Consider the following 22956-nt stretch of genomic DNA (forward strand, 5'->3'; position numbering starts at 1 on the left):
GTCACTTCCAATCCCAGCTGTTTAGGTTGCTTTAGATCATGCTTCAAGAACACCCAGGTCCTGGTCAGAGGCACCAAGCAGCCTCTAACCCATGACTTTGACGTGCTCCAGCAGTGACACAAAAGGTGCAGTTGTGAAGACCCTGTTAGAGGGCTGTATAGGGAGCTGTGTATGGGAAAAGATTAGGAACTATGGTTTGAATTCCTCTGCCATGGTGGAAATGCAACGCTGGACAGCAGGGCTGTAATTTATGTACTCCAGATCATGTCAATGTATCTAAACTGTTTTTAATGCTTACTTATGCCACTTGTGCCCCATGTGCTTTATAACTGTGAAGCATTTCCTACTTGTGAATGTGACTCTTTAACCAAAATTTGAACAGATGCAGCCTGTTCCAGTTACAACATTGTAGTTTGAGACTGCTTTTGATTTTTCTTTTTGAAAATACCTAAATCCATTATTTAGGTTTGGCTTCATTTGACTGGGCTACTTGTTCCTTGGCGCACAGGATCTTCAGCTAACAGAAAAGGAAGTGCAGTCAGAATCAGGCTCTTTGAAATCATGAGATGGGAATTAAAGCTCAGCGAAAGTTTCAGAGCAAAAGCTCAAAGTCAGGCAAAACTTTGTCTGGGTTTACGGACAGTTCTCCCAGACTAGTGGTAGTTTCAGGTAAATGTTCATCAGACTTTCCCCTGAAACAAAACGGAGATTTAGTGATTTGGCTGAATTTTGTTTCTGTGTTCACATTACAGATCTGCAGCAAGATCAGACATTTCACTTCAGATAGAGGATATCAGTACTTCATTAGTGCTGCCCTTCCCATTTATAGAGCTCTTTCTCTTTAAAAACAGTGTAATTTCATAATAAGACTGCTCTGAATCCTTCAGCGTCCTGGGAGGAAGAGACATTTGAAAGGTCTGTATGCTGCTGACAAACCAGTTGCAGAGCAATACCTGTCTTTTCAAATGTCTCACATAAGTCTCGTTAATTGACTCGAGACACCATAAGTGTCTCAAAAGTTGAAATAATCTCCTGCCTACTTTCATGGTAGATTTGAACTATGATCCTAGTGGATGTGAACTATGGATCCCCTATAGTGGTTGGAGCCTATCCTGAGGTGTCTCTGCAAATATTTCTGGGGATAAGCATCAATCCCTAGAGTTCTCCCTGAAGCGAGCATCATAGCCGATGCAGTTGAGTCCCTGGCAAGTCCCACCTGCCCTAGCAGTGACAGTGCCTGGCAGAAAAGAGTAACTGCTGGCACCTTGCTTCCCCACCTGGAAGGGCTGTGACATCCCGTGGGTGGCATTTGAAAGCAGGCTGCACTCGGACTGGAGCCAGCCTGATGTCCCTCTTGGCCCAGGCACTGTGGCAGCCTGACCCCAGCCTGGGATGCAGAGTCCTTGGGTGCACTCCTACCTGTGGGGCTGTGCAGTCAGGCCTGATCAGCTTGGGTGCCCCTGTTGAAATACAGAGTTTCCCATTCCCCTAGCCATGGGTTCCTGCTTGTCACACCATGTTCTTTGTTGTGTTTGTGTGATCAGAGAGCTGTCTAGACTGGAGAACTGTTCTAGTTTCAGACTGGCCTTTTGGAGGGGGAGGGAGGCTTGGTAAGGTATTAATGCAAATCAGCCCTTCAGTCTGGTTCGTCTGTGAGGAAGGAGAACGTTCAAAGAGGGATGGGAGCAAATCTGCCTCACCTCACCAGAGGAGGCGAACAGGACTACTGTTTTTTGCAAACTGAGAGTGTTTGTGCAGATATTTTCAGTATGGGTTCACCAGAGAGAAAAGGAAAAGAGAAGATCTTTTATGTTCACAATGCTTAAGAAACAAATTAGTCACTTTTCTTAAAATGGTCTGAGAACTTCTCCAAAAGGCAGGCAATTGTTGTTCTCAAAATATGCGTTTCCTCGCATAAAAAAAGGAATGGCACTAAAAATAAGATGTCAGAAATGGTGTGTGAGTGTGAAGCGGGATTCCCAAAGGAGTGATCTATGAGGGCTCTGGAAAACTGCATGTGGCAGGAGCCTTTCAGAAGGGCCCTGACCCTCAGAAACTGCTGTGGAGCGTGTGGCTCAAACTGCAGTGACTGCTTTTGATCGTTAAATGCGGCATATGCAGGAAAGATGGGGATGGCCTAATGCCTTCCAAAAACTGTCCAGAAAGTGTGTTAGTAGTTTTAAGGGGCTATTATTAAAAACAAAATGAAAAATAAATGCATGAAATGGCAAGCACAGGAGCAATACTTCTTCTGATTCCAAGCAAACTACTAGTATCAAAGGAAGCATGGGGGAGTGAGACATAACTTTGAATTTCCTGTTTTGTGTGATTTGTCACAGTCTTAATGTTTATGCTTAATTTTCTCTACTTTAAAATAAATAAAAATAAAACTCTCCCCCCAAACTAAAATATGTCATGACCTTTCCTGGACATCCTTCTCTCAGCCCAGAGAGGGTTTGCAAGAGCTTGCCAGTCTCTTGAGTGAATAAGCAGTGTTAATAAACATCTGCTGGTCTGTGCTGACCCTTCATAAGGTACAGCAGCTGTTGTAAAAATATTTTTTTTTACAGTTTCCTGTGCATTTTAGTTGTCTTAATCTACTCTTTCAAATACACTAGAGTCCATACATTTAGCAAGAGTCTATATGTAGCAAGAGTTTAACTTCAGCAGGAGTCAACTGTGGTTTTAGGAGGTCCTTTAGAAAAGATCTGGCTTTTTGCAATGTGAGTTGCTGCTTGCTGCCAGTGTAGAGGTCAGTCTTTAAGCCATTACCATTTTGTGTTTGAAGGAGATGATTTTCGGCCACCTACCTAACCTTCCACATTCCTGCCAAAAATGCTGCAGGTAGTCAGGTAACACTATGAAAGATTTTTGTACGTACAGATTTCACACCTCTTGAATTTTATGGTTGATTTAAAAGTAACTGAGTAAATAAACCACAGCAACTTTGTGTGTGATAATTCTTAATTCTGACACTGGTTTGATAAATCAACCGAATGATCTGAAGGTCCACAGAGAAAAATGTAAAACCTCCACCTTTTTAATTTGATCAGTTAAACTGATATGATGATGTGTGGATACCAGGCTGCACTTTGTTACTTGAAGCTATTTGGAAAGTTAAGCATGACAAAGCCACACGCTAAATATGAGTAAAGCGTTGTAGGAGTGTCAGTTGTGAGTGTCTGACTGAGCAAATGTTACTATTTTTGATTTCTGTGCAGCTTTGTTTCTGCATTGTTCTGTGGGAGCTGAGGGCTGCCTGCTCTAGTACCGCAGCGGTGAGCAGACAAAGCAGTTGTCTGCGTGAGGGAGAAGGAGGACTGTGCCATGTGCTGTCATCACAGGTGCCACAACTTCAATTTGCCATGGGAAAGAAGACAGGGTCTGGCAATACAGTATGTCAGGAAGCTTCTTAGTCACAACATTCATAAGGTTAGCCTCTTCACCCCAACCAAAGACTAATGTGTTCTGCCAGCCAAAGGTTGAGCAGAAGATGCCCCATGTCATACCCTTCAAAACCTCTCCACCTTTCTCTCACTTGTAGCCTGTTCAGTGAGGATGCTCCTAAAAAGAAGACAGTGAAGATTTGTCTTTTCACTAAGTAGCTATCACAAGCTGGACACTTAGTACTGCTAGTAATGAGGTTATGACTTTAGGTAAGCAGTGTTGATACCTTAAGAATATGATTCATTTTTTTGTGAACTCATGGATTTTTTGGTTTGTATGTGGCACTCAGCACATGCAGTAGGCTTACAAATAAACTGAAGGGCTAGGATCTGTTTCTATAAAATATTTAATGGGTAATAGAGGTGGCTTGGCAATAACACTGGAAAATATCCTAAATGCTTGTACTGGGTGGACTTCTGAGTTTCCCTGTTGGATACTGGAAGTTTAATAAATAGGTCCTTGAAAATAGAGTTGAATGACTTTAAAGCGGCCATTTCTCATGTCTCCTGTAGTAAAAGAGAGAAAGGGAAGAAATACAAACTAAGCTTTTGGAGGGAATATATGCCTTTTTCAAGACAAGTGATTCACCTTCCCCAAAGCCATTATGAAGAATGAAAAACCCAATTATATTTTCAAGTAGGTTGGTGGTGGTGGTGTGACTGTTGAGGGGGCAGGAGTGGGGAGAAGCATGTTTCTATAAACAGGCTTCTTAATAGCTGAAGAGAGAGGTAGGACGGGTTCAGAAACTGCTTTCAACCTACTTAGATTCAGTGGCATGCTTTTGTTCTGCTGAGGACCTGTAGTCGAGAGCAGAGGTGCATTCATGTTTTTCTGAGCCAGAAGTGTTCTTAATTGTTTTAAATGTTTAGGGATTTGCCCCACAAGCTCTTTGGTCATGAAAAATCTTTCCTTCCTTATGTATCACAGAAAGAACTACTTAATACCTGAATGATTGCTGTCTATTTTCAGAGCATCTAAGTTGGAAAAATATTTGTATGAAACTGAAGTGTTTATGCTCTTTCAGCCCTGTTTCAAATGAAGTAGTGGCAGTTTTTACTGTGCAAATATAGCGCCAAAGTAGGTGAAGTTGCAAGATATGCTTTTTAATGAACAGGTCAGATTTAGCTATGCTAATGTCAGTCCTAAGCCATGAATCATGCTTATTACAACAAAGCAGGAAGGCTGTTTTTCCTAATCTCATGATTCAGATGAGCATTGCTGTACTAGATAGTCACTGTATATCTGAAGTCACAGAAGGAGTTAACCACCACCAACAGCTTCCAGTAAATTCCAAATTTAATGCATTATGCAGAAAAAAAAATAAACCCTGTAGTCATAGCTGAATAAATTGATCTTCATGTTATATCACATACAGTTCTTCAATGCTGTGTGCTGTTTACTGGCTGTGTTAGGGAGGCTGCGGGTTAAAGTCAAGAGAAGATGAAACATCCCTTTGAGTGCCCTATGGGAAGCCATCATTTAGATCTTTTTTCAGCCTTTTTGCCTGGAGACAGTATTCATTTGTTCCGCCTTCCATGGGCTACCACGGAGTGCTAAACAGTGGCCAGCAAATGTGGAAGACAGCAGCAAGTTAAAAATCTGCAGGTGAAAACTCATTATCTGAAGCATCACAACAATGTTATTTTTATTGCCTGTTTTCAGAATATGTTCACATTTCATTGTATGTGCTGAGCTTGAGTCTCCTCACACCTGCACTAATGTCAGTCAGCAGTAATTTCACTGAAGACAGCTAGCTCAGTTCTTAGGCATGCATGTTTGAGGCAGGCAGCTCACTGCCATGCCCTGTGCAAGTGAGAAGAGCCAAGCCCATGATTAAAACTGCCAGTGTTTGCTCATTCTGGAAGTAGGGGATAAAAATAGCATTATTTTCATGTTTTAAATACAGGAATGATTTTTATCCTGAAGGTCTCCAGCTTAATGTTCTGCTCCCTCCCTTATTTTCTCCTGTTGTGCCCCCCTCCTCCTTCACTCCTGCCAGATTTGATTGTGTTTCTGTGTCAGTGCCTGAAGCAATCCCTAAAGCAAAGTTTTGCCAGTTCCACATGCTGCTAAAAGCCAGGTACTGCCACTGCAGAGGTGAGTTAAATGAAGTTTTCTAACTCCTGCTCCTTTTCCTTTTGTCTTCTCCCTCTGCAGATGCCTTCCCTGTCTGTGGGTTAGAAATAGCGGTTTCCATGTTTCAGTGCAGTCCACCCAGTGGCCTTCTCACAGTGAACCAGTTCTGCTTTGGCCTTCCTTCATTGAACAGGGTTGGCCACACTACTTCTGGCTAGGTCTGGCTCATCAGAACAGTTCACAGTGTCGTCTTTCCTAGCAGACTTCTCAGGCATGGCCGAAGAGCAGGCTGTAGCCCACATAAACAATTGGAAGGCTGTGGGCCCTACCTGGCCGGTCTTTTCCCCATCTCATAGCGGCTGCTTTGTAATAGGATGGGTTACAGGACTGTGGGATGAATGTGTATCTCTGCATTAACAATTGCATTGTTGCCATCTGATTGGCATAACTTGCTTTTTTTTTTTTTTTTTTCATATGACAGCCAAGACACATTATATGATAGGGAAAAGCCATGATAAGTATCTCCTCCAAGTACTTCACAAAAAAGGGATGTTCACAAAAAGGAAGTTATTTTAGTCTTTGTTCTTTGTAGAGCCCCAGATTGGATCAGACAGGAAAGCAAAACCATGGTCCCAACCACTTTGCAAACAGAAGTACATATACTGCACAAAGGCATGCCTTTAGATATCAACTAAGGCAGCTGCTGTACTAGGCCAGAAGTCTGAAGATCAAAAGGAAAGCCAAGAGGTGAAATACCTTCTGGAGGACAGAAGGGAGTGAGTTGCTAGGGCCAGACCATGGTGACATCAGTGATTTGTGACTATATGTGATGCGAGTCAAAGCAGAAAAAATCTTCAAATAACTCTCTAGGAACATGGTTTTCTGAGTCTTGCAACAGTGAGAGTTAGATATGCTGAGCTAAACATTTCTGGAGCCTGCTTTCCTCTGACATATTTTAATTGTATGTAGAAGATAGCTGATATTTGGCTTTAAGGAAGCTGTCTTAGCATGCTTATCATCATTGCTATTAATCTTAATAGAAACAGTCACAAAAGCCCTGTGCCCATGCCAGTCCCACTGGGTTAAATCATAGTTGAGATAAAGGACTGCAGCCCATAGCATGGTCCAAGACACCAGGAACAATGTGCGTGGGAGTGCGTGTCAGAGAGTGGTACTCCGGTTCAACTCGTGATGGCATTAAGTTTAGAAGTGTCAGCTGTAATTGAAAATCTGAAAATACATGTCTCACAGTGTTATCCCTGAAGGTGTTGCTATGGGAGTTCCTAGGTGATCTGCAGCATTGCCAAATCTTGTGATTTTTATTGTGAGTAGTATGATAGCCAATAATTTTCTTGAATATCAAGCTCCTGGATTCCAGTGTTTTTATTTTCTTAGCTTTTGATTTTCTAAGTTGGTAAGTTTCCAATCCTTCTGCTTCTGGTCAAAGTTTCAAAACATTACTCAAATGCACTCTGAGATTCCAGACAGCAATGGTAAATAAAGGAGAACCCAGCAGTTGTTCTTTTATTTCTACAATCTCTCTGGCTAATCTTGTGATTTTGTGACTCGTGGTTTTTGAATCCTTAGGGTTGATTATGATGCCGTCTTTCCTTTCTTGTATTAATGCACTGTATATAACCAGTACAATTAAGAATAGATACCAGGATATTTCCAAGTCTTAAAAACAAAGCTCAGATCTCTCCTTTCCCTTGACCCAGCCCTCCCTCCTGCAGTTGAATCATCAATACTTAGAAGGCATTTTTGGAAGGCAAAGAATGTTTTTGCAGCACCACTTCATTTTCATGATGCTGGTGGTGTTTCTGTCAGTACTGAAGTTCTGCTAAAGTTATAGATCATGTGCTGGAGGGGGGTTGGCAAAACAGAAAACATGCTGTGTGTGGTACTGTTTCTAGCAAAACGTAGTGTCTCTGTGTTAGATGAGAAGGTAATACAGTTCAGATTTTCTTCAAAGTTGCTACTGTACTATTTAGCCATTGAGTCATGAGGCCAAAAAGCTGTGCTCTTTGGGGGAACAAGGAAAAGTTTCTTTTTGTCTTCCTGATAAAGGCATCCTCCTCATTGCAAATTTCCATGATGTAGTGGAGTAAAATCTTGAATTCAATCCTCTCCCATAAGGTGGAATTATTTCACAGCAGCTGAGTTCTCATCCCAGCATCTCCCTCAGCAATTTTTTTAAAGGAATGAGATCTATCTGCTCAGCAGTGCTATCTTATTTGTATACATGTGCCAAAGGCATTGAATGAGAGAAGAGAAATGCAGTAATTGTATTTTACAAGATAGAAATGAGAGAAATTGTCTGTTATTTCTGAAATGCAACCTAAGAACTAAATATTTTTTTCCAGTGTAGATATTCCCCAAAAGATAGCATGTTGTTTTGGGCTTTATTTAAATGTTATTGGCTTTGGAGGGGCCTGTAACAATATTAAAAGAAAAATGAGAAGAATGTAAACTATAGACTGAGGTCTCAATGAAAGTTACGCATCTACAAAAAACAGATACAAAGCAAACAACTTCAAGACAGTCAATAGACTTTGGTTGTGGTCATACAGTTTATAAGGTCTTGAGAAGTGATAAAAAAAAAAAAGGGTGAACCATAGAGTAAAAGTATTGTCCACAAACCTGGCTCCATCAGAAGCCATGGAGTTGATCTTTCCTATGTGGCTGCTCTAGCGTCTCTTCCATAATGTCCAGCCCAGGTATTGGCTTGCATGTACTGTGCATTTTAACCACAATGACTGATCTATGGTCAACTGGTCAGCTGGAAGATTCATAGACAAGAAACACTGTCTTTTTTGAGTCCTCTTTGTGGCCAGAGAAGCAAGAAAAGCTAGAATTAGTTTTCCTGCAAAAGTAAAAATAAGAAAACTAACATTAGAGAGTAGATGACAAAACTCACGCTTTAAGAAGCAAGCACATATTTTAGGACATCGTCCTTCAGATGTGCAAATCTGTGTGTTTTTTTTTTCTGTTGACTGTCCCATTATATCCACAGAGGTTTGTTTGTTTTTTAAAGGAAAATGAAAGGTTGCTTCTGTCCACAGTGTTCATGTAATGTCTGAACGGGATAAAACCTTGAGGAGTTGGCTTGTGTGGCATGAAGTAGGCAACAGGGTAGTGAACCAGTTTTAGAGGTTTAAGTTAACTACCAAATTAACATTCAATTAACTTCCAGAAGTGGAGCAGTCTTGATGGTCATGAAACAATCTTTGCTTGTGGGCCCATCAGGAAACGAATGAATGAATACGCTTTTCTGGGGAAGAGCCATACCAACCTTTCATTCTCCATGCCAGAGACCATTGATTGGAGACAGGTCTGAATTTATATGACTTGGAAGCAGACTAGTCCTTCTTGGATTTCTAAGTCCTCAAAGTCTGGTTGCAGGCTGTAATCAGAAGAAATTGATGCTGAGGTTCACATATGGCTCCAGATATCAACACAGGATGTTTGCGGGGGTTGATTTCAGCATCAGTCTGATAGGGGAAAGTCAAACTTGGTTTTAACCCATTTAGTTTGGAACTAGATGTGCTGTCAGAGTGAGCAAGGCTCAGCTGCAGTAATGAACAACACACCAGCACCTGCTATGGCAATGTGACAGTATTAGGGAGCATAAATTGCAGTCTCACTTCAAATCAGACGCTGAAGTGTGGAAGAACGTTTGTGCACCTGGACAACTTATCCAATACCTTGAACTGCCAGGGGAATGAAAACAGAGGCACTGCATTGTCAGTCACTATTACAAGTATTCCTGGGAGAAAATTCAAGTCCAGTTAGTTCTGGAAATCCTGAAACCCTATTACCTTTTCCCATTAATTTAGCACGTTCAGAAATTAACTGTCACTAACTACTGAGCCTTTTACTGGTAATTGAATTAAAACCTATTGCTCTAACTTAGAAACTTTGTGTTTGTGAACTTGCAGGTGATTACTGCTTTCCAGCTAGCACTTTTATTTTATTATTATTATTTTTAATCAAGTTGCTTGGTTTGGAGATCTCTCCTTGGAAGAGGTCCAAACATATTTCCATCTGTTTGTTCCGGAGGGTGAGACTTGGCAGAACCTGGCGTGGGTGGGGACAGCACAGAAATTACCTCGTCCCTCATCAAACACAATGTGCTTGGACCAGTTTACCTAAGGACTTGCTGTCATGTGGCCTTTGGCTGTGGCGTTGAGACGACTGGGTTGTGTCTGCGGCCTAGGCATCCTTCATGATACATCGGCCATGTGAAAGGCGAAGTCTTGTGAACTCAGAGCTGAAAGCCCTGTAGATGCAGCTGAGTATTTGCAGTTTGAGCAGTAGATGTCTTTTCCTTGTGCTGCTCAGTTGTGTGGTGGCAACACAGGAGCCACAGGCCCAGCACCCTGCTATAGGTTTCCTGTGTGAACTTGGCTGAGTCACTTAATCTCTGTGGCTCATCTGTAAAAGCAGTGCCTCCTTAATATTTCTCTGTATTGCTCATCCAAGGCCTTAGAAACATAGATTGGGTTTTTACTGGGTAGAGGGACAGTCCCGCGTTGTCAGGGTGCTTTGATCGCTGCTGTAACCTAGAAAAGTTAATACAGCTATTAGTTTCTCTTCAACATTTGGTAAATAAGAGGTATCATCCCAAAGAGAGGAACAGTTTACCAAAATGATGACTACATTAATACATATTTTATAGAGCACTGTATCCAAGACCTTTAGAATCCCTACCACACCTACTTCAATGGGGCTTTGTTCTTCTGCATAGCTTTGGGGAGTTGTTGCAACACAAATAACGAAGGACAAGAAATGTTTACCTCAGGCTTAAAATTCAGCCAGCCTGTGACATGCTGCCAGCATTCTCCATCTCAGTAAATGCTCCCAGAGAGCTTGTCATAACCCTTATCTCTGTGGAGGAGCTTCTTCTATACCATTAAAATCATAGGGCATTTTACTACTGATTACGAAGGCAAGTAAGATGAGAGACCTTAGGTCAGTACAAGAGCATGCTAGTCATGAGAAGAAGAATGTGTGGTTTGGGTAAGGAGGGAAGACTTTGCTCTCAGTCCTTCACAATGGCTCAGAAATCTATTGGAAATGTTAGCAAGAGGCCTTTTTATTTCCTTCTGGAAAAAGTATGTATATTTAATTCCTGTTATAAAACATTCTAATGGCAGTAAATAGTGAAGTTCTAGAAGGAAAAAAAATGATTTCTCAGTTAATGGAGGAGAGAGGGAGAAATTACAAATCCCTGGTTGCCTATTATTGGTTGACTAGCAACATTTGGCCACAGACAGCAATATGAACATGGTTTTAGCACACAGGTGGCTATAAGAGAAGGGCTGTGCTAAATGAAGCCTAGAATCTCCTTAAAGTGGTTCAACCTATTTTTCCAAATATATTACAAAGTGAGTCAGACTGAAACTGTTTTAGATAGTCTACTCCACTTCAGATAAAGTTGCATATTCATTTTAGCATCAGAAAAAAAGTTTATGTTGGCATTTTCTGTTCCTTGTAGTCACACTGGCTTTTCAAAATAGCTTTTGAACTAAAAATAAGTTTCCTGAAATTCATAATGCTGGGATAAATAACATCTCTTCCTTTACTGCTACTACACTGAAGCAGATGGAGAGTGCTAAGACTCGTTCATGACCAGTAAACAAGAAACTCTTCAATGCTTGAGCAAAGAAATGTAGCTTTTGGGTCACTGTACAATTCTACAACAGAGGCTGTCATTGCAAGTTAGCTTGAGTTAAGTCCCCTGGAGTTAGCCCAGAAAGGCTCCAGCAGCAGATTACACAAGCTGCATAGATATGCTGTTGCATTTCCAGCTTGAGTTTCACCCATAACCTCTGGCAGACCATCTAATTTAGGATGACAGTCAGTTCCAGTTCTGTGTTTCTTCTTTGTGAACAGTAATCAGATTAGGGGTGACAGCCAGGTGATGTCTCAGGTTAGTGAAGACAGACTTGCAAAATCCATCAAGAGCCATGTCATAATGATGTCACCCACCTAGGGTGCAAACCCACCATGGTTCCCACAGTTACTTTAGCAAACAGACTGTGATACGATATATTGCACATAAGGGACAGATATTCTGCCTATGAATAATGCAAATGGATGGCTGCAGAGTAGTTCTTTCAGGACAAACTGGGCTCAGAATAAGCTTGATTCTGCAAATTACAAAGAAACTTTTGCACCCCCTGAAGTCAGTAGAATTTGACTTCACATTTCAAATTCACTTTGATTAACCTGGTCTTGACAGTATGGCACTTGTGCTGTTGCAAAGAAAATTGGTAGTTGCACAAGATCAGAGATTTTTCTAATTTAAAGTATGAGGGAATGTTTGCTGCTGATGAAAACCTTATCTTCGTAATGAGCAATAACAGAATCTGATAATCCATCATTATTAAGTTTCCTTCTCTTTTTTTCTCTCCCTTAAGCTGAAACTATGTCACCTATAGACAGAAATAAGGAAAATGGACTGCAATTGCCCAAACTATGCAAATTTTGTGACATTAAAGTAACAACCTGCTCAAACCAATATCAGTGCAAGAGCAACTGCAACATCACTTCTATCTGTGAGAGGAATAATGAAGTCTGTGCCGCTGTATGGTAAGTTATTTCTTCATACAGGTGGGGAAGGGAGCACAGCCTCATTCATCATTACTTAGTACTTTCCTCAATTGCTCTGATACTCAGAATCTCCCAGCTATTTCACTGGGCTCGGCTCTCTCGCTTCCAACTCGTATCTGTGCTCAGCATGCTGAGAGTTGCTTGAGGTTAACAACAATGCTGATATGAAATGTTCTGGGGATTTATTTATTTATTTGGAAGCGTTTCTGTTCCAACATGTGCTGTTATTGGAAAAGAGGCATGTTTTTGCTCAAACCGTTGAGCTGTATCTATCCACAGCACTCAAGAGTAGAAACAGGTCTGAGACACAGAGAAGACTGTGGTGGCATTAGCTGAAGAAAAACAATTCTCTCAGATTTCACACTGAACTAGGCTATATACACGTATCATAGTAGCCTTATTTACCCCTTATAGGTAGAAATGCTTTCTCTTAATTGGAAAAAAATCCTCTGTGTATACATTGTCTCTGGTGTGTTTCACTTTTTATACAGTGTATGTCTAAGTTTAAAGAAATCTGGAGTATGTGCAAATACTTAATGTAATATTTTTTGTAGAATTTGTTGACTAAACTTGCATTACTCTCTAAAAAATGGGGGGTTACCTTCCATAAATGGCAAGAAAGAAAACCAGAAACACTCTTAATGAGTTCGTAAGTGGACAAAAGAAACTGAACCAAGTATTTGCAACACTGCTGCTGATTTAGAAGCATGATTAGAACCACTTACAGAAAGGCATGATTAATTAATTTATTGAGGTAGTAGTTATGTCTATTGACTTGAAGAGATGTTCAGCGTAATTGGACATGGACACTTGAAATTCAGAATCAGTCCAATATGCTGTTCCATATTTGTCCTGTGCTCCTCGAGTATGTATTCATTGTCTTTTATTGCCATACAAAGTGACTGTAGTGCAACTGAAGATACACTTTGACTTTTACATGCCAATTTATCCAAAAGACACATGGGTTGGTAGTTACATTTGAAGTACTATTTGCCTCTAAGTCTTCTGTCCATGAAATAAAATCTATGGACCAAGACAAAATACAGGAATCTGGGCCAGATTATCAGCTGTAAATATTTCCCTGACAGTGAGGTCACTCTGGCTTGCACCAGTTTTGTTTTGTTTTTACAAAAAACATTCTGTGAGTAACTCCTTCAGTTCAGAAATTGTGCTGATTGCAGGCCTCAGGAACAAAATAAAAAAGTCTGACCCATTAGAAATTCCTCAGATTTTGAGGAAATAATTCAGTTTTTATCATAATTTCCCACAGATTTTTACTGCCTGCACAGTGACCACAAAAACCAAAAGTATGTTTTGAAGTTCACCGCAGTTCATTGAGCATTAGCTTGAATAATTTTGGGTGAGATTTTCAAAGGCGTTCATTGGGGCTTAGTGGTAATACGATACAGGAATAGCTGTGCCATTGTACAAATGCCCCAGTGTGGAGCAGCCCAGACGCAGCCAAATTTATCCCATTCAGGAAAGACAGAGAAAAACATATGATATTCTTTAAATCCCTTTTGAGTTCTCAAAAGAGGTAAATCTGGGACAGGCACAGGCCTGTCTGCTTCCTTTCTTAAATATTCTTACTTTGATTTCAATTTTCTCTTTCATTCTTAGGAGACGAAATGACGAAAATGTGACATTAGAAACAATATGCCATGATCCCCAGAAACCTCTCTATGGTCACATGTTGGATGACTCCAGTTCAGAGCAGTGTTTAATGAAAGAAAAGAAGGACAATGGGGGATTGATGTTCATGTGTTCCTGTACAGACGAAGAGTGCAATGATGTTCTTATTTTTTCTACAGGTAGGTTTAATAATTTACGTTACTGCATTCCTGGGCTATACCTTACACGTAACGTTAAATCTGTCGTACCAATGGACTTACAGTTTGTGGAGGAAAACTTCGAGTGGCTAGAGACTTCTTGGTCTCTTCTGAAAAGAGGAGCCCAAGATTTCTTGGCTGTGGTCTTTAAAGAATTTGGGGCAAATACTAATACTGGTTTGATCATAGGTGGTAGAACCAGGACCTAATTCTATCAGATTGCCTTAATTTTATAAAAAAAAATGCATTTGCAGTGAAAAGATCTGACTGTGTGTCAACTGTCTGGAGTTTTTATACAAAGCTAGCCACACCCTTGTGGATTTTGGCTAATTTGTTAAAAATTAGTCATGCTATAGCTGTTTCTCCTGGAGCTATACAAGCTGAATACAATCACTTTGACAAATGTGTGTCTTCTGTGTGTGTTTATGGGAACTGTTCCATAAATTCAACACCAAGTGCCTTAATTCCTATCAACTCTGGACCCCCTCACACTTCGCAAGCAGCCCAAAAGGAGCTGTAGTGTAAATGAAAGCATGGCCTTTTTAGCCTAACTCCTTTCACTCTCTGGAGTGGAGCTTTTCCTCCTAGGTCATGTGCTGTAAGCACTCTAGGTGACTCATGAAAGCTGTGTCCTGCATGGACATGTAGAAAGTGTATAATTACAGATAAAAAATATAGTGACACAAAACCTCAGCTTGTAAGTTTTCCAGTTCATTCACAAACACAAGTATTAACTCCAGTTGGGAGGGGGGAGAATTGAGGCTTTGTCATTCGCTTTTTTATTGTTGTGGATTAGTGTTTCTTTTAAATGAAAACAGCCCCTTTGGGTTGCTTGCCTGGTTAGCCATGGCAGGAAGACAAACGATTTTTACAGTATCAGACATGCGGTTTCCTGTCTGTGTTTAACTTTGAGCAGAACATCACAGCCAGCTGGTCCACGGCTCCTCCAGACAACTAGATAATAGCCTGTAATAATTTTGTCTTTGGAATGACTGTCATCCAGGTCTATTCTGTACATTGTTCTTGCATTTTTTGTCTCTATATTTCTTGTACATCAGAGTAGTAAGAATTTTTGCGGTATTTTTGCAAATCTTACAGTTTTAGAGAGTGGACAAAAACTACACTAAGGAAGCCAGTTCAAGCAGTGACTGTGCTTGTTTATCAGCAGAAATGGAGACTGTAATATTTCACCTCATAATCACAGCCTTTCCTTTCAAGCTATTGCTGTAAAAGATCAGTGTTCTAGCTCTTCTTCCTTCTGAATGTGCACCTGAGAAAAAACAGATTTAGTTTTTTCAGTGTTTCTGAAGTAAAGAAGTAAATTGTGGGTAAGGCAGAGATTTCTGATTTCCACCAGAGGTTAGTCACTACATTCCAGTGATTCACAGCTGATCTGTTATTGCTTATAGAAGAACTGGCTTATGGCACTGTTGGCATGTATCAGTCCTGAATGTGAAGGGTAAGCCTACTGACTCTGTTTTTAGACACAAACATCTAAAGCTTTGGGGCAGTGGGCGGTATTGTGACTCACTGAAGTGTGGCTTTGGAAATGTTTGAAGTGGTTAGATCCAAATCAAATGCCTCTTTCTTGTATGGACTTTTTGTTTAAATTGCCAATCTGCTAAATAAACCAGGCACAGTCAGACATGTGCCCAAATATGCCTGTAGTTCTGCTGTGTCGGGGGGCTTCTGGCCCTGATGCTGAACCCTGGCATTTCAGGCCGCAAGTGGTTGGTGAAAAATATGCACAGAATCAGTCCAAACAATATCCTGTAGTTCTTGGAGAAATAATATCCAGGAGACAGGTAGCCACTGCAAATCTGACTACCCTATGTTTATTTTTTAATCCTTTTCTTTTTTTGCCAAACAAAATTGTGGGTGACTAGCAAACAACTTACACCCCTGTGGTGGAAAAACATTTCTCACAGCAAAACTCAATGCCAGTCTGTTAAAATTATTATTTATTCAAATGTCTAATGTCAGTATTACCGGAAGGCAAAACCAGGGAGCAAAAACACTGGAAAAGGTTAGCCAACAAGTAAGGGGGGAAGGCTCTGGTTGGCCATGGAGCAGTTGGCTAGGTGGCAGACAGGGCCCTTGTCACGCTGTCATGGAAAAGATGAGTGCAGGACTGGACTACAACAGCTTTTTCCTCCTTGATGTCTAGTTGTGTGTGGTGGATCTTCTGCACAAAAATTTTACATTGGCATCTTTTGCTGGTCTGTCTCTAGCTGTTTGCATAGTTCCAGGCCTCCCTTGGTGTTTGGCCAGCCTTGCTCCTCAGCGTTCCCTTCACCACACCACCTCCCAGCCTCTATGCATCAGCCAGTGTGACCATGACAAATCCTTAACAAAGTTTTTCTTCATTAACAGTCCTAAGTAATTTGGCTGAAGTCAAGGCTACCCAGAGGAATGGGACTTGTGCTCCTTCCAGCCTTGTGACTGATCTGATCTCTCCACAGGCAGAGAGGACCAGGCACCCTCACTGCAGCCAAGGAAGTGGGAAGCTTGCATGCTATGCAGTATATGACCTACCTGTATTGCAGTGCAGCTTCTTCCTATTGTTCAGGCCTCTGTATATAAAAGGGTGACCCGAGCACCAGAGCCTGCATACAGAAACATAAATCCTTTAAATCGCAGGATTGTGTATACTGTTGTCATTACATATGCTATTGTTATCCCAGGCATTGAGTTCAAACCCATGCAAAAATGCAGAGTTTTGGAAAGGCACAGGAGATCTGTTGCCCAGTTCTGTTCAGTATAAAGGTCTTTAATTCTGCTAATTTGCACAGCCATCATTTTTTACCTTCACCTGTTTTGCAGATCTTCATGCATCTTGCAACCAAGGTACCTCTGGGAATGTTCAGGGTAGACTGTTAATTCCTCAGGTACTGCCTGGTGGGGTCTTCACTTTGGGCATTCTCACTGCAACCTGCCACAATATGGGAGAAACTTTAGCAGCAATGATGTATAGAAGTATTAAACACTATCTGAATTATCCAAACAGTTGCTTAGAAATAGCAAAACTTCAGTGATAGAGACGACTGATGAGTCAACAAGAATTCATGAGAATAATGAAGCTAACTGGGGAAGGGTGTCAGAGGAGAGGAAGGTACACTGATAACAATCTTAACATTGATAATAGTTTCTGTAGGTTTCTTAATTGAGGGTGTAAGAGATGTAACTATTTGATTATTCAGTTGTGGCTGAGTCATTTGCCTGACAGAATTACAGCCTGTAGATGAGTAGTGTGTCAAGTGCTGTGATTGCTAGCTGTATATGGTTGTTACCTGGGACACCGGGTGTTGCTGCTGCCTGAATGACCACAAGCATGCCTGCAGAGTGCCTTGTCCTGCACCTGGATGGTAGGAGATGTTGATAATGTTTTAGAATTTCCTTAATTTGATATCTCTCACTTGTCTCTAACATGTTGCCCCTGTCTTTTCCTTTCTTTCTCTCCTCTTCCTTTCCCTACTAGACTCAAAGCGTTAGTGATTTTACTTGACTACATAGGAGGATCTCAGACTTAAGAGCAGACTTAAGACCTGTGCACAAACAGCAACCAGGCCATAAATACTCATGTGATGAGTTGTCCAATGCTCAAGGAACAGCAGAAGGGACATGATTACAGCTGGACTGCTTCCAAGTGGATTATAACAAAGGCTTTCATTAATCTGTTTTTCTGTTATCCAACTAACATGTTCAGAAGGTAACTGTCTTCCAGCTGCCCCATAAAAGAGGTCAGTAGCATTACATAACATTGCACAGAGCCTCTCAACGCTTGTATATTGGCATTGTTCTCAATGTTTCCTCTTAGATATTTGCAGCCACAGAGTCCCACCCAAAGCTTGCAGCTGTATGTAACCGAAGGAGAGGCTGCTAATACTGAATGTGTGATTCACTTAGTAGGACAGAAAGGAAATACAACGGAAAGAAGCTAAAGAAGCCAAAAATTTGTTTTTCTCTGGTTTATTTATATTGTTTGCTTCCTAGGAAAATAACCACGCAGAGCTCAGTTACAGATTTGTGTAAAAACAAACTAGGCAGCGCTCTTCGAGCCTGGTTGGCATATTTGTTACAATTTGCATCACTTGAGAGCTTAATAAGTGTGGGAATGTGGCCAACCTTTTATCAGGTTGTCATGGAAGAGACTTTAATAATTACAGACAGAAACAAACTGTAAGTAACACTGGCAACATAATATTTTGGGAAAGGTTGAAGGGGTGAAACTCAGGCTGAGAATAAAAATAGTGGTTAATGTGTGGCATCTGTTGGAACATATTGAAACTGGAGAGATTGATTTGTTCCAGAAAACCACCAGCAAACAGCAGCAGACACAGAGTTGTGTAACTGAGGCACGTATCAGAAGCACGGTCACATGGTGTAAAGTTAGAACAAGTCAGTTTTCATATTGCTGAGCAGGAAAGCTCGGCTACAAAAGTCAAAATGCACAGCGGATGCCATGTACACACACTGGAGTGACCAGTTAGAAGGGGATAGATAAGGGAATGCATCCAGGGGTGGGATGTTTTAAACAAATGGGTGCTCTGTCAGCAAACCAAGGAATTACACTTTTCAGCCAGCAGTGAGGGAATGAAACAGCAACAAACTATTTGTTCTGTCTTAGAGATTGAGAGTTTCTTAAACCCCCCTTTCCCTCCCCCCCGAAGGCTGAATAGCATATTTGGCAATCAGAAAAATGAAATTGTGATTACAATAGATGAAATATCCATTACATCACTCCTGCCCGGCCTTTACACTGAAGTGGGCCATCCAGAGGTCATGTCATATAACATGACTGAGATGCAGCTGTTCCCATCAGGTGGCAGATGCATGACTCTTCCGACATGCAACTGGGTTGTGTAACTGGAGGTTCTCCTTGGTCCAGATGTCTGAGTCCTGATCACCCGATCATGGGCAGTTGTGTGCTGAGAGCAAAGGGGAAAGCAGTAGTGAGTGTGCCACAGCTCTCCAAAATTGCTCCTACTGTTGCCTTACTAACCTCTCAGGAAAAGAGGTAACTGGTGGCACTGGGCCCTGGCCTGCATAAAGTGCTCTGAGGGCTGGGTCCAGTTTGCCAGTCATATACTGACTGCTGAACAACATTCAAGCTGGAGAATAACCAAAAGGCTAAGGAAATGAGTTCCCACACCTTTGGGTAAACATCCTCGGGGCCCAGATTGTGAGCCAGGAGGATGGCAGTGTTTTAGAAACACAGCTGGAGAAGCAGGTTCTAGAGATGGCTTTGCCTGTCACTTCTGCTCGCTCTGTGCCCCTATCTCTCTGATAGGAGGCCAGGTAGACCTGCCAACTACCAGTGCTAGCCTCTCCAGAAGGCTGCTTCAGCAGATGCTGTCACTGGGCTTTTACGTGCCCTGACAACATCCTCTTTAGACTAAATATGAAGACATACAGCTCAAACACAAGTTACTGGCCTTGACAGTCTTCGTTTACCTGGTCCAAGAAAAATCTTGTCAAATTCAGGAACTGGCTGCAAGAATTTAACTTTCAGGAAAGTCTACAAGAAATGCCAGGGTTTATTTTCCACTGGATAGCAACACAGAATCTGCTCTGGTTTTAAAATCTAGTAATCTATGTCTTCTGCCATCAGATGGTTCAGCATAGAGAGGGAAGGTTGGAACTGATTTCCTGCCCCACAAAGCTAATAAGTTTTTTAAAAGTTCTTCATCTCCAGCAGGGATGGAAAATTAAAATGTTTCCAGGAAACTGTCAAGATTAAAAAAAAAAAAAAAAAAAAAAAAGCAGGTTAGTTTGAAGTGCAGCATTTGAGTCTGATTATTTCCAAATATTTTGTGTCAGCATTGACCATTTTCATGAGAAAAAAAACACCCACTTTCCTATAAAAAACAATATCCCCCATGTGCAAAGCCCAAAAAACAGTGCTCATAAAATTATCAGAAGTTTCTAAACATAAAAGTTGGATCAACTTTCAAACCACTTTTGTTGACAAGACACGGATTTCAGAGAAAAGTATAGGAATGTCTTGTCTAACAGAGTTTCTGTTTTGATGATCAACATTCCCCAAATAAAAATATTTTTGCTGAAGATTCCCAAATCAGTTTAGTTCTAAAATGACCCAAATCATGAGGGAGCGTGATACAATGAACTATAGAATGTCATTATCACTTGAGGATTCCTTTATAAACTAAATTACCCCAGACAGCAGCTCAGAGTCTGTGAAACCTCTCACTGAAAATGAAACATTTTATGGAATTAATTTTCATCCAGGAAGTAGCACTAAAGAGATGGGCAGACCTTCATATATTTTACTGCCTAGTCTCTTGCCCAGAAATCAGTAAGCACGTAAGGTTCAAGCTCATATTTTGCCTGAATCAGAGTTGTCAGAGATGGAAGGCTCTTCCCGGAATCAAACAGAGCAGAACTTGAACTTGGAGCTCCCATACCCCAGACTAGTCCTCTCACTGATGGGGATTCGACACTCGTATCTCTTGCCAAATTGCAACATTTGAACAGAATCCTGTTTATACAAAAGCATTCAAAAAGTGTTAGTTTTCATTCCAGCGTGGAACTGAAACCAAACTTTGAAACCTCAGAGTTGCTGCAAAGAGGAGTTGTCCTTCAGTCAGCTCAAAGGGCTGCTTTTTATCTCAGGAGCCTGCAAAATAACTGGACCGCAGGCCAGGTTCTGGGTCCAGGTTTTGTGACTGTGTGTTTCTGGATATTTTAAGGCACTAGATGAGCTTGCAAGACATCAGTATTGATAAGTTTAGTATGAGTTCTGCTGGTATGGGATATATTCTTGTCCTGCTGTGGAGCTCTGACTAGCAGATGAGTAGGCTGCAACTTCAGAAAGCACAAGCAGCGAACAGTGTTGGAGTAGTTACCAGCTGCGTGCTTATGCCACCCTGTGCATTAGAGCATGGGTCCTAATTTTACAGGCATTGCTTTATTTCTTGTTTCCAAAGTTCAGTGACACCGAGGTTCAATCAAAGGTCCAACCTAAAGAATTTGCAGGCAAACCAGCGTTGTGCCTTGAAGCCTCCTGCCCGAACAGTGTTTCCATTTTTCTTGGCACCTGAGCCCAATTCCCTAAAGGCTTAGGTAGTACTAAGGATCATGCAGATGGCTTGTGCTTAGTTTAAGCCACTTACAGGAAGCTTTCTTTTAGCTAGACTTCTCTATTGTTATGCTATATTAATAGGCTCTTTTGAAGCTTGGGAAAAGACTGATCTGCCTGAATGATAGTTCTGGGTGGGGAAAGTTATTTAGGAGCATGTTGGCAAAACCTGAAAGGCTGTTCCATTTAACCATTTCCTTGCTTGCCTGTTCAGCCAGGCTTTGCTCATAACAGTGCTCAAAAAAAGGAAGCTGCACTCCCATTTTTGAAATTATGGTGCTTGAGTCATAGGTATTTATTATATATAAGCAAATGAATATATTTATTCTGAGATTCCTGTAATCAAGCCAGAAAACGTTGGCTAGCCACTATGCAAACATACAGATGTGCTCTTGATTTTGATCCTGCCCTGCGTTGGAATGCAAATTCAACTCAGAAGTACCCCAAACTTAGCCTGTGCTGGAGGGGCTGATTTTGTTTCGCTCATATCAGCAATCAAAATCAGAAGTGGTTTCCTAGCTTTAACCAGCCCTTGGTGCCACCAGCTCTTTACTGTTGCTGTCACCTTTGATCTTGCTGGCATGCAGCTCAGTCCCCTCATTCTAAGGCCAAGATCCTGACACCCAGTTCCCCTCGTTTAGTGCTCATTCTTGCTCTTCCCAAGCCTTGAGTGGGACTTGTCTAGTGTCTTAAAAACAGAAAATGAGCACACCTTTCATCCCTGCTGCTCTAGGTGCAGGATGTGAAGCCACATGCTTTTTACCCCCTGCCTTCCTACTTCCTCCACAGGATGCTGCCGAAGCAGATATGTCACTTTGCAGCAGGGATGCAGGACAATACAATGCTCAGGGGAAGTGGTAAAACTGCTCAGCCGCAGAGCAGTTTTTTCTGCTTCTGCTTTGATTAATTTTTTTTTTTCATTCATTTCCAAATAACATTTGCAACATCAACAGTTTCTGTCTTCCACCCAGAAATCCCCAGTACCACGGGCAGAGCTTTCCCTTATGCAGAAAGAGGAAGAGCTAAAGAGTCTGTGAAGTCTGCTGGAGGCTTCTGAGCTGTAGACCTAAGTAATACAGCCTGCACTCAGACATTATGGGAATGACCAGAGACCCTCAGTGTATCCAAAATGGTAAAGAAATTGAGATGTTGGATGAGTTTTTTCTCCATCAGATCTACACATGCACCAACTACCTCTAGCTGCCTGGAGTCTAATACATCTTGGGATGGTATTTTTTTTTGTTTTGTTTTTCCCTCATTTAGAAAGACATCTCTATTTCAAATATCTGAGCTACATACTGCAAAGTGCCAAAGTAAAAGGGCTTAAAGTGTTCTAAAGAGGCATACATGCCACATAATATAGATTGCAGAGGATGATATATTGCTCAGTTGCAAGAGCATAGTCCAAACTTCAAGTGTTCTTTTGGTGACCAAGGGAAAACAACAACAGAACTCTAAACACTCATTAAAACTATTTTGTCTGATTGTTACATATCACAGTTGCATTTATAAAATTGTGGCCTGTTCACAACAAAAACTCAGAAATACAGCCATCCTACAACAGTCAGTCCTCTTCCACCAGGGTTCTTTATAAAGCAGATTTTCTGAGAGCAAAGTATTCATGTGGGAATAAGCAATGCAAATCTTCTGTTTACTGACAGTGACATTGGCCATTCTAAATATAATCCTCCAGTAAGGGCTATAAAAAACTGTATTTTTTTTTACCCTCTTCAACAAGTTGAGAAGTAGAAGGGCTGCCTGTAATCTGTGATTATACATTTAAGTATAGGTATGATACTAATGTTTTGTTGCCAGGGGAAATTGCTTGAGAATAAGGATTTGTGATTTGCATAGGTGTGAAAGAAGGGTTAGGCTTAAAAGGTTAATTTG

At 41.2% G+C, this 22956-nt stretch overlaps 1 protein-coding gene across 3 annotated transcripts in view; it reads left to right on the forward strand.

Moving 5' to 3' along the window:
* The window catches only part of TGFBR2 (transforming growth factor beta receptor 2), a 60542-nt gene that overhangs the window by 15429 nt on the left and 22157 nt on the right, over positions 1 to 22956 (forward strand). For all 3 annotated transcript variants that reach the window (XM_035316519.1, XM_035316518.1, XM_035316520.1), the window contains 2 exons: positions 11946 to 12117; positions 13759 to 13949. In XM_035316519.1, coding sequence (XP_035172410.1) covers positions 11946 to 12117; positions 13759 to 13949 — 363 coding nt within the window. The remainder of the gene's footprint in view (positions 1 to 11945; positions 12118 to 13758; positions 13950 to 22956) is intronic.

This window comes from Oxyura jamaicensis, chromosome 2, assembly GCF_011077185.1.
Source record: "Oxyura jamaicensis isolate SHBP4307 breed ruddy duck chromosome 2, BPBGC_Ojam_1.0, whole genome shotgun sequence".
Taxonomy (NCBI): Eukaryota; Metazoa; Chordata; class Aves; order Anseriformes; family Anatidae; genus Oxyura; species Oxyura jamaicensis.